At 41.6% G+C, this 12,785-nt stretch overlaps 1 protein-coding gene and 1 pseudogene across 1 annotated transcript; both read left to right on the top strand.

Moving 5' to 3' along the window:
• The first annotated feature begins 1,978 nt into the window (after positions 1 to 1,978).
• On the top strand, positions 1,979 to 6,690 carry LOC142606147 (tropinone reductase homolog At2g29150-like; annotated as a pseudogene).
• Positions 6,691 to 11,060: 4,370 nt separating this feature from the next.
• On the top strand, positions 11,061 to 11,573 carry LOC142606146 (uncharacterized). Its single transcript, XM_075777542.1, has one exon. The coding sequence runs from the start codon at positions 11,061 to 11,063 to the stop codon at positions 11,571 to 11,573; it is 513 nt and encodes a 170-aa protein (XP_075633657.1).
• The last annotated feature ends 1,212 nt before the right edge of the window (positions 11,574 to 12,785 follow it).

Here is a 12,785-nt window from a genome sequence, read left to right as displayed (position 1 = left end):
TGCTATGATATTTTCTTATGTGACGTGTTTCATTAATGCACAATTGTGATAAGCTCATTAGGGGATGTCTCAATTGATTTAGGCAATGGAACACAATGAGTGGAGGTTGGTCCACGGGCTAGGCAGGCTTAGGTGCATAACACTTTTCCAAGCCATAACCAAATTTTGGATCTAGAATTTGGTGCATAGATCTCTATGAGGGGCTCAAGTTGGTTTTTAGACCTAAATCAGGTAGCAACTCTCAACTCTCTGCGTTTTAGCCCACTTGGATGTGGCATACTCCCAATGGCAACATCCCATGTATAGGGTAGTGAGCCCACATTGATGTAACAGTTGGTAAATAAATTTCGTAGTTGATTTTTTATCTTACATTTTTATGTTGATATATTATTTTATAAAGTAAAGTAATTAAATTTATAAGATTCCTAATATCACTCCAATTTATGAATGATTGCAATGTGATGTGCTTTAACACCAAGCATCCCTTTGCCTCTGGAGTTTTGACCAACTTTTGGTGCAAATAACCAAAATAGGATTGAAGTTGCATCATTGTTTTAAAAATTAGAATGGTCAAAAAATCGAAGAAAAAAAAAAAGGTTATCAGCTTTTCCAATTCTTGACCGATTTTTACCAGATCGATTTTGGATTCAATTCCTAGTTCAACTGGTTGAACTTGTTGGTCTAGTATGATTTTTAAAACAGTAATTTGGATTCAAAATTTGTATGATGACATAATATTTTTCATAATTTCTTTTGTAAAAACTAGTATAGCCTGTGATAAATGATGCATAATAGAATTGGTGTCAATGGTAGATTTTTTTTTTTTTGATGAATTAATGGTAGATCAAATTGAAAGTGATGTTCCACCTTTATGTTTGGCCATATGCATTCTAATTCTACGTAACCCTTTTTGTTTTTATTTTTTACAAATAAAGACTGTAAATATTATTGAATCAAAACTTTATCACGGGTGACAAAAGGAGAGAGAGGTCTTCAGGCACCTCCTCCAACCAAAATTGAGATTCCAACAAACCCTTTGCATTTTTCGCTAACTAGTGAGCTACAAAATTACCAGGCGTCTTAAATGAGAAAAAGAAATAAAACTAAACTCACTCGCTGCTAACCGAGAGTCTTCAACTACAAGACCACACCCCACCAAACAGCATCCTTTGGAGTTAATAAAATCAGTGGCCCTTTCTTTTCTTTTACTTTTTCTTTTTTTTTTTATGGCCCTTTCCTACTGCATGTAGGTGGAATAGTATATATATATATATAAAAGTGGTAGGTCCGGAGTGAAATATATATAATGGCGTCTTAATCTTCTTTTCCATTATTTTTCTCAAATAAAATAAAAAACTTTTCAATTATTGAGCAAAGATCTAGAAGTCAAAAGTACCAAATATCTTAATACAGATTTGATCATTGTGAATCTATGATATGACTAAAATGCTGGAGATCAATAACGCATATTCGCTCCAACTCTGGCGAGTATCGGGGATGGGAGGTAAGAGCACTCATGCGTCGCACCCTGTATTGCTAACTCTATTGGGGTGTTAGGGTGAGGTCTATGGCACCCCAATCACAGTAGTTATGATTCAATCCAACATTCTCTAGCGGGGGTACTCCTATGGTCACGCCCAAGGGGGTGAGTCACACATGGTCGCCCCTGCCCCCTTTTTATTCATCAAAAAAAAAAAAAATAATGCATATTGGTAAAAAGAAATATTGTTGGGAAAAAAGTGCAGACATAAAAAAAATGGGTTGCTTGGCCCTGCCCATGTGTCTCTCCATCAGTCCATTGTCCATTGTCCATTGTCTTGATGCTCAGTTTGTTTTTTTTGTTTCTCTCGGTATCAAAAACTCCTCCCCATAGCTTTCCCTTATCAGCATCTATTGATATATTGGTATCGGTGTTCTACTTTGGAGAAGTGGAAAAAGATTGGTTATTGCACAGAGAGAGAGAGAGAGAGAGAGAGAGATGGCTCGCGAAGAAATTGGTAACAGAGGAAGCAGGTGGTCTCTTCAAGGAATGACAACCCTTGTTACTGGTGGAACCAAAGGAATCGGGTTCTTTCTCTGCCTATGCCTTTTTTTTTCCTTCTGATTTTAGCTTGGAATTGCATTCTTATTGAATATTTCTAAATATAGATAAATAAATTATAAATGGCCACATCTATAAAATTGTTGCAACTTTTGTAAGAAGTTTATTGGATGAAAAATAGAGAAGTAGGCAGAAAAAAGTTTCTCTCCAAATTAGTTTGGAAAGAAACTCTTCAAACTTCTCGTATCTCTTTTTGGATGTGAATTTTGAAAATCTAACCGTTGATTTCATGTTCTTTATATTTTTAACATACATATCAAATTTCGTTCAAATTGGATGTTATTTACTATTCGATCAATAAACTTATTTTTAATACACAATTTTAGATCACAAAAACTTAAAATTTTAACATTTATTTGATGGCAAAGCAATTGATCATTGATCTTATTGAAATTTTGCAAGCATGAAAGATATATTAAAAACATGCAATCCAAAGATTAAATTTTCAAAATTCACACTAAATATATAAATATATATATATATATATATATATATATATATATATATATAAAGTTTAACAAGTTTTTCTCCAAACTAGTTTGGAGAGAAATTTTGTTAAACACTCCAAATATTGTCATAATCATTCTCGATCAGCTAGTAAGTTAATGTATTGCAATGAATTATAACATTTAGTTTTGCCAATAATTTAATGATACAAAAAAAAAAAAAAGAATCCTCTTTGTAAGGTTTGTATCCAAGTTTAGTCCATCTATCTTACACTTAGGCTACGTTTGTTTCCCATGAAAACCAGTTTCAGAAAGTATTTTACACCATTGTGTGTGTTTGGCACCAACTAAAAATATGGTCAAACTGAAAATGTTTTACACTTTGATCGTAAAATATCCCTTCTCACTCGTAAATCCATTTCCATAGTTGTTTTACCTTTAAACCACATTTTACAGATTGAAAAAGTGGAGAGAGAGAGAGAGAGAGAGAGAGAGAGAGAGAGAGAGAGATGAGTGTGAAACCAGAGAGAGAGATCAGAGTCGCCAACATTGTTGTCGTCGGAAGCTCATCAGCATTGCCATCTAAATCGTCACCACCCAAGACCGATCCACCCAAAACCAATCTCATTCTCGACCCACCTAAGACCGAGCTTGTTCTCGACCCACCTGAGACTGAGCTTGTTCTCGGCACACCGATCTCGTTCTCCCTCTTGCTCAACGTTGCCGATCTGGCCGCCACCGACCACCAGCCCACTCCACTCCACCCCCAAACCCACTCGATTTGGTTGCTGAGAAAGAGATAGATCGAAGGTCGTTGTTGGAGTGCAAGCAGAGGGATTTCTATAGCATCTTGGTGGCGTCGACAAAGCAGGAGGAGTAGCAGCGGGTCGAGTTGCAACAGAGGAAAGACGGGCTCGTCGCGAAGAATAGGCTGATGGGCTCAAGGGATTTCTCTGTTTCTCTCATTCTGTTTGTTTTGGTCACACAATCAATCCATCCCACAAATCTCTCCATATATATATAAACTCCCCAAAACCCAATCCTTCTGTAGAAATCTCTCTCTTTCTCGATCTATCTCTCTTTTCCTCAATCTATCACTCTTTATCCCTCCGATCTCAATCTTTCTTCCTCTTGCTCAATGTTTTTATTTTGATTTTTGGTTGTGTTAAAGTGTATATTTTGAAATTTTCTATTATAAAATTTGTTTGGAAGCTGAGAAAATGTGAAAAATTAGTAGAAAAATAGTATTTTCAAATGTTACCAAACACGGGGAAGAGTTTGCCGAACTAAATTCCATTGCAAAACTAAACACCTGGATTTCATTTTCTTTACGAGAATTTATTTTCCCTTGCATTCATTTTACACTTAGAATTCGTTTTACATAGAACCAAACACAGCCTTTGTAAGAAATACAGTATCCAAATCATATCAACCTAGAATAGTTAAACATAAAAATTTATCAATCTAAAGAATTAAATGTCCACTAAAAGAAAGAATATATATATATATATATATATAGAGAGAGAGAGAGAGAGAGAGAGAGAGAGAGAGAGTGAGTATTCACCTTTTTGTGTAAGCAAAAAAACAGATTGAGTGGAAGATAAAATAACAAATTTTTATAGTAAAACAATGGAGAGAAGAAGAGTGAAAATAAAAAGAAGATGCAGGGATAGAAAAATTGTGAGGCTAGGGTATAAAGTAGAGGGGAGATAAAAAGGTAAAAGTAAGTAAATGTTGGAGAATGTGTAATTGTAAAGTGACAAATTAATAAGGAGAAGAATATTTAAAAAGGAGAGAGAAAATATTGAAAATTGGTTGATGATATGGCGCTAATGTGGCTCAACTAGAGCGCAACAATATTAAACACTACACTTCAGCTTTTGGATATATATAGATATAGATTTTGTGAAATTCTTTTATGAAAGTTATTTATACCGAGCCCAATCCATGCCCTTTAGTTTTTACAACATAATTGTTAAATACAATACTTTGAACTAATATATTGTTGAGCTTTGTGGAGTTTGGTTTGTGTTCGATTCGGTATTTGACCCTGCCCAAATTGGAAGCATTATGACTTTAAATGAGACATTTTCTAAGACTTAGTCCAAGGAGTGGAGGTTTGCCCAATTTAACCCTATTGTTTTGGGGTATTTATAGGTCACTACAAATTAGGTTTGATGATTGCATTGAAAATCATCCTTTACGATCGCCTTTATATATATTTTTTTCTCCTTGTTGCAACTCTGTGGACATAGGCTCATTATCAAATCACGTATATCTTGTGTCATGTGATAGTTTTCTTGGCACATATTTTTCCTTTGTTTTTCATTTCTCACAAGTTGAGGAATAATTAGGTTAAATTCCTAACATATATTGATGAAACCAAATTAATTTTGAACTCTTTCTCTTAGTGGTTTGCAAGCCATACTTTTGGGAAGGTTAAATTTGTTAACCATGATATAGTTAAATGTGTTCTTTTGTTTGGTCTTGAGTTAGAGAAGGGACTATCCCTCCCCCTATAATTTGTTTCTAATTCTCTACTTTAATTGAATATTACATATTTACCTAGAAAAAAAATCACTAAATACAATAGAATACACATTATTCAGTTTTTCTTTTTATTTGCTATTATTTACTACTATGTGTTGCGACTAGATATGCTGTTGTTAAGGAATTGGCAAGCCTGGGGGCGACTGTACATACATGCTCTTGAAATGAGGCCCAACTCAATGAATGTTTACATGAGTGGAAGATGAAGGGATTTTAAGTCACTGGTTCAGTCTGTGATGTGGTGTCTCGAACCCAACGAGAGGAGCTAATGAGCACAGTCTCCTACATGTTTAATGGGAAACTCAACATCCTTGTAAGTACTTTCTTTCCTCTACATCTCTATGTTTTGCATGGCATTTGAAAGCATACTCCAAAGATGATGAATTGTAAATGATCATTTTACATTCTTTTCTATACTAAAATCTTCGATTTCATTTTTAGAAGATCAATCTTTGATCAACAATTTAAATGGCACTGGAATATTACTTGTCCAGAGCCACTTCATTTGTGCTTTTGCAGTTGATACATTTAATTTAATCTAATACAGTTTTAGATAAACAATGTGGGAACGACCACATCGAAACAAACCTTGGAGTACACATCTGAAGATTTCTCATTTCTCATGTCTACCAATCTTGAATCTGCATATCACAATTGCCAACTTGCTTATCCTCTTCTGAAAGCTTCGGAAGCAGGAAGCATTGTTTTCATTTCTTCAGTTGCTGGTGTAGTAGCCATAAATACTGGAGGATCTATATATAGTGCAACTAAAGGTAATTTCTTTGTGATATTTAACTTTTTATTGCAAGCTTATGGGTTATAAATTATAGCTGTGACCTCGAATAATGCGATTAGCTTTTGTCTAATATTTATTTGAAGGAGCGGTGAATCAACTTGCAAAAATTTTGCATGTGAGTGGGCAAAGGATAACATTAGGAGCAACTCTGTTGCACCATGGTGTATTAGAACCCCCCTGACTGATACTGTAAGTGTGATAGTGCTTGTAGATTGTTAAAATCTAGTCATTGTTGAATGTCTTATGGTGATAATAAGACATATGACACATTTAGAGTAATGCACACTCTCAATAAACAACATTTGTAACAAATAATCCTGTTTTGATTTTTTCATGTGCTAAGAAATGAGAACAATTTACTAAATATATCCTTACTGTAGTATTCTAATATCTTGGCTACTTCAGAGAGGTCATTATCTGAATTAGGCTCCAACCTAAGAGGGAAGAACTTCATGAATCATGATAACCATGACAATTTATGTTATCTTCTTTGCAGTATCTAAGCAATGAAAAATTAATGGAGGTTATTATCTCTCAAACCCCTCTTGGACATGTAGGAGAGCCAAAGTAGGTTTCTTCCTTGGTGGCATTCCTATGCCTACCTGCAGCTTCTTATATAACCGGTCAGACTGTGTTGACGGAGGGATAACTGTAAATGCCTTCAGCTTCCCATGAGCAGCAGAAATGACGTTCAGACACTCCTTATTGGAATATGTTTATGGTATTGCAAGGAAAAAAATAAATAAATATAGTTTACTAGCTCTGTCAAAAATTGGAAGAAAAGGATTGTTGCAAATGGGATGAACAAACCTCTCTCCTTGACATTTTCTAAAATTATTGTATATCTATCTGATGGTACTGACGAATACGGAACTGACGAAGATAAGTATAGACGAAGCTGCCTTCACGGACGAACATGACCAGTATCCGCGTCATCAAAAAGAATTAATGCCATTCAATGCTGCCAAAAAAGCTCCAACCGTTACAAGACCAGCTGGACGAACCGATGGAACGCATTAAAGTCCATAACTCCACCAGAGACGTTATCAGGGAGTCATTAACACTCCAACGGCTACAATCCCCAAGGGTATATAAAACCCTCACAACACCAACACAAGGTACATAGAAACAAGATCACCACCTGAATCATTTTTATTGGTATTTCAATAATTATCTTCTTCAATACTGACTTTATCATCGGAGGTGTTGTGGCAAGCACCACACCGGTGACCACTTGAGTAAATTCACACTCCGCCGGGCTCGTCAAAGTACTTCAGAGGGAGCCATACGGGACGAATCCAAGCAAATCAACGAGATACTGCTTCATCAGCTTGGCGCCGTCTGTGGGAATCGACTTTCTCATACAACGAGAACGCAGTTCCTACCAGCTCCAGATGGAATCCAACCAGGACTCAGCGGCCTTGGCACGGCAAGTCCAAAATCTCGCAGCCACCGTCGAAGAACTTACAAGACGAGATCAAGAGATGAGACGAGAGGTTACGGCAAGAAGAGAACCGATCGAAGGTACATTCGAAGAGGACGAAGGGGATAGCCATGGAAGGAGTGGCCAGAGCGGAGAATGGTAACCCCGAGAAGAGCAGCATTCGACATCCTCCAAGAGATGAGAAGGAGATGGATGAATTAAGAAACGCCATCAAAGAAGCGATCGAAGCACAGGATAAAATGGTCGGAGCGACGGACTCCCCGCTTTTACCATGGCGAGTCCTAGAACGGCCCGGTACCCGGCGAAATTTCGGCTACCTCGGCTTGAGCCTTTTGACGGGCTCAAAGATCCCCAAGATCACCTTAACACCTTCAAGACGACCTTAGGCCTTCAACGGCCCACGACGAGATCATGTGTCGTTCATTCCCCACTACGGCGAAGGGAGGCCGGGACGAGAATGGTTCACGAGATTGCCCATTCGTCCATCGACAACTTTGAGCGATTAAGTAGTGCTTTCTGCGCCATTTCGTCGGGGGGCAACGTCCCAAAAGACCGGCGGATCACCTACTCACTATTAAGCAAGGAGAGAGGGAGACCTTGCGATCGTATGTAAAACGCTTCACTCGGGAGACTCTAGAGGTTGACGATGCGGACGATAAGGTCAGTCGACGACATTTAAGGCGGGGCTTAAGTCCGGAGAGAATTCGTCGTCTCGTTAGCAAAGAATCCACCCGGACGATGGCGGAGATGTTGTTGACGGCTCGAAAAGTACATGAATGCGAGGACGCAACGGCGGCCATCGTAGACGAGGGGAAGCTAAAGACGGAAGGAAGGAAGGAAGACGAACGCGGGGGACAAAAAGGGAGCGTCCGAGCCATCGGGGAGGTGACACCGACAGACGAAAGGACGAGAAAGCTCCGCGACCGGTAAAATTCACGCCCCTAATTATGCCTGTTGACAAAATTTTGACACAGATCCAGGATCAACACCACCTAAAGTGGCCAAGGCCCTTGCACTCGTCACCAAGTGTACGGGACAAGAGCAAATACTGCCGATTCCACAAGGACCACGGCCATTACACAAAAGATTGCCGAGATCTGAAGGGACAGATAGAAGAACTGATACAGAAAGGAAAACTTTAGAAGTTTGTCAAGAAGGGGGACTCCTGCAGGTTCAGAGAGGGTGACACGAGTCAACGAGAGCCCTCATCCAAAAACGAGAATCGCCGATCTCAACCACAAGAAGTAATCGGGGAGATAAGCACGATAGCAGGAGGACCTTTCATGGGGGGATCGTACAGGTCCCTCAAGAAAGCATACCAGAGACAAGTAAACAGTGTTCATATGGAACCCCCGTTGAAACAAAGACAGACGAATCAAGATATATTCTTCAGCGAAGAGGACGCGAGGGGAGTCAGGCAGCCCCATAACGACCCTCTGGTGATAGCACTCACAATTGAAGGGTTCAACACTAAAAGGATTCTCGTCGACAACGGTAGCTCTGCAGACATTATGTACCTATCGGCCTTCCAACAATTGAAACTAGGTCCTAGTAGATTGCGTCCGTTTGAGTCCCCCCTCGTCAGCTTTAGCGGTGACCGGGTATACCCCAAGGGCATTGTGACACTAAAAGTCACGATAGGCGCCTACCCGCGGCGGACCCGTCATGCGGACTTCTGGTTGTAGAGCGCCCCTCTTCGTACAACGTGATCATTGGGAGGCCCACGCTCAACCAATGGAAGGCGGCAACGTCCACCTACGCCTAAAAGATAAAATTCCCAGGCGAAGACGGAGTCGGTGAGGTAAAAGGAGACCAAGTCTTAGCTGAGAATGCTACCAAGCCGTGTTGGCTGCGGGAGAGAAAACCACACATGGACGATTGAAAGAGAAAAAGAAGTTAACATGGAAGCCCTAGAAACGGTGGAACTCGTTGAGGGGGAAAGCTCGAAGGTGACGAGGATAGGTACAACTATAAGCCCCGAGATGAGGAATGAACTCGTCCGTTTCCTTAAAGGAAATTTGGACGTATTTGCATGGAGTCACGAAGATATGCCGGGCATACCATGCCGGGTAATCCGGCACGAGTTGAAGACGGATCTGAGAAGAAACCCGTCCGGCGAAACGACGGGTCTTTGCCCCCGAACGAAACCAAGCAATCATGGAAGAAGTTAACGAGATTGTTGCGGGCAGACTTCATCGAGAAGTTTATTATCCGTAGAATGGCTGGCCAACGTCGTGTTAGTGAAGAAAGAAAATGGAAAATGGAGAATGTGTGTGGACTTCACGGACCTAAACAAAGCTGCCCGAAAGATAGTTTTCCCCTGCCCGAGGATAGATCGGTTGGTAGACTCTACGAGTTTGGACATAAATTATTAACATTCATGGATGCATTTTCGGATTACAACCGGATAAAGATGGCCGAGGAAGATCGGGAAAAAACCGCTTTCGTCACAAGCCAAGGACTCTCTTGCTATAAGGTAATGCCCTTCGGTTGAAGAATGCGGGGGCAACGTACCAAGATTGGTGAACAAGATGTTCGGCAAGCAAATTGGAAGAAATATGGAAGTGTATGTGGACAATATGCTCGTCGAGAGCAAAGAAGAGTTGACTCACTGGACGACAGGAGAGACATTTAATACCCTCCGAAAATACCGGATGAAGCTCAACCCTAGTAAGTGTGTTTTTGGGGTAGCTTCGGGAAAATTCTTAGGGTTCATGGTATCCCAAAAGGGGAATAGAAGCAAATCGGAGAAGGTGCGAGCGATACTCGACATGGCATCCCCCAAAAACCATCAAAGAAGTCCAAAAGCTCACGGGAAGAATAGTTGCCTTGAATAGGTTCGTCTCTAAAGCGACGGACAAATGTCTCCCATTTTTCAAAACGTTGAAGCAAGCGTTCGCTTGGACGACGAGTGTGAGGCGGCTTTTCAAGAACTCGAGCGCTACCTAGGCAGCCCGCCGTCTTGAGTCCCTCGAGCGAGGAGAGAGCCTTTATTTATACTGGCGGCCTCATCCACGGCCATCGGCGCGGCCTTAATCCGAGAAGAAGACAAGAAGCGGCTCCCGGTTTATTATGTCGGTCAAGCCTTTCAAGGAGCGAGAGGCCAAATACCCTAGGATTGAAGATTTTTTCGCCCTAATAGTGGCTTCACGAAAGCTACGACCATACTTCGAAGCACACCCTATCCTTGTAATGACGGATCAACCCATCGGGAAATCCATGAGCAAGCTGAAGCGAGTGGGAGAATGGTCCAATGGGCAATCGAACTCGGCCAGTTCGACATCGAATACCATCCCGAACGGCCATCAAGGCGCAAGCTCTAGCGGACTTCATAGCGAAATTCACCCTCCCGGACGATGGTGACGACATGGACGAGGCGGAGCCGGTGGACGATTCGGACCGACGGATCGTCGGCCCCGAAAAGAGGGGAGGAGTAGGGATCATTATAAACACCCCCGATGGAGAAAAACTCCAATATGGAGTCCAATTAAAATTCACGGCAACCAACAACGAGGCTAAATACGAAGGCATGCGACGGGACTAAGACTTGGCAATGCTCTCGGGATTAAGAACTTGCTCATTCGAGTGACTCGAAACTAGCGATAGGACGGATCGGGGAAGAGTATGAGGCGAAGGAAGAAAGGATGCGAAGTACCTCGAGTTGGTCGGACATCTAGCTCGTGGGTTCGACAAGTTGAATTTCGTCGGGATCTAGAAACCGGAATGCGAGAGGTAGACGAGGTCGCCAAGATGGCCTCGTCTATGAAAGAACCAACGAACAAGGAGATTCTCGCTGGAATTCGAAATACCACCAGCATCGAGGAAGTCCCGGTATTCCCTATCCAGAACATAGGTGGTTGGATGGCACCGATCGTCTCATATCTTCAAGATGGACATCTCCCTCATGACTCAATGGAGGCCAGGAAGATTAAAGCAAGGGTGGCCAGATTCACAATTTTGAATGATACCTTATACAAAAGAGGGTTATCCTTGCCTTATTTGAAGTGTATCGACGAGGAAGAAGCTAAGTACGTCCTCCACGAAATCCATGAAGGGATTTGCGGGGACCACGCCGGGCCCAGATCCTTGGTAAGTAAGGTTATTAGAGCAGGGTATTTCTGGCCAACTATGCAGGCAGACGCTATGGAGCTCGTCAAGAGGTGCGATAAGTGCCAAAGGTTCGGGAACGTCCAGAGGTTGCCAGCAGAGAAGATGACAACGATCACCTCCCCCTAGCCATTCGCACAATGGGGGATCGATATCGTCGGCCCATTACCCCTGGGAAAAGGACAGGTACGATTCTTGCTCGTCACTATTGACTACTTCACTAAATGGGTTGAAGCAGAAGCAATAGCAACCATCACAGAGGCGAGAACCCGTAGCTTCGTGTGGAGAAATATAATTTGCAGGTTCGGGATTCTGCAAACGATCATTTCAGACAATGGCCAATAGTTCGACAGCCAGGGATTTAGAGACTTTTGCTCGGGGCTAGGTATCAAGAATAAGTTCTCGTCGCCTGGGCACCCACAGTCTAACGGGCAAACGGAGGTAACTAATCGAACACTGCTCAGAATCATAAAAGCACGACTAGACGAAGCTAAGGGCGCGTGGCCAGAAGAATTGCCCAATGTCTTGTGGGCCTACGGGACGAACGACGAGAACCCCCACGGGAGAGACGCCTTTCGGGCTCACTTATGACGCGAAGCAGTAATCCCAGTCGAGGTGGGTATGGCCAGCACCAGGCGAGAAGTTTTCCGCGAGGAGAACAACGACGACCAGCTTCGAATCAATCTGGATTGCTTAGACGAGGTAAGGGACAAAGCCTCGAACATGACGATGAAGTACCAGTAGAAGATGACTGAATACTACAACAAAAGGGTCAGGCTCAGAAGACTAGAAATTGGCGATCTCGTCTTACGTAAGGTGACGACTGCAACTAGAGACTCCGCCCACGGGAAACTTGGCCCCACATGGGAAGGACCTTACAAGGTCGTACACTACTCCCTACAAGGCAGCTATCACTTGGAGACCCTGGACGGACAAAAACTCCCGCGACCTTGGAACATAGAAAACTTGAAGAAGTACCACCAACAGATATAGATCAAGAATGTACTAATTACTCAAAATTAATGAAATGACGGTTCAAATGATGTGTTCACACAGGTACCAAGCATCGGAGAGTTAGAAATAAAAAAAATGCCCAAGTAATAAGATTCCGCATCGACGGATGTACATTACTGACGAAGGCAATAAATTTTTTTTTCCTAAGTAATAAGATTCCGCGCAGACGGATGTACATTAATGACGAAGACAAAAGCAAAGAACTTTTGTCTAAGTAATAAGATTCCGCATCGACGGATGTACATTACTGACAAAGACAAAAGCAAAGAACTTTTGTCTAAGTAATAAGATTCCGCATCGACGGATGTACATTACTGACGAAGACAA

Source organism: Castanea sativa, chromosome 8 (genome assembly GCF_040712315.1).
Source record: "Castanea sativa cultivar Marrone di Chiusa Pesio chromosome 8, ASM4071231v1".
NCBI classification, from domain to species: domain Eukaryota; kingdom Viridiplantae; phylum Streptophyta; class Magnoliopsida; order Fagales; family Fagaceae; genus Castanea; species Castanea sativa.
The sequence above is the reverse complement of the archived record's forward strand: the minus strand, read 5'-3'. Positions and strand labels throughout refer to the sequence as shown.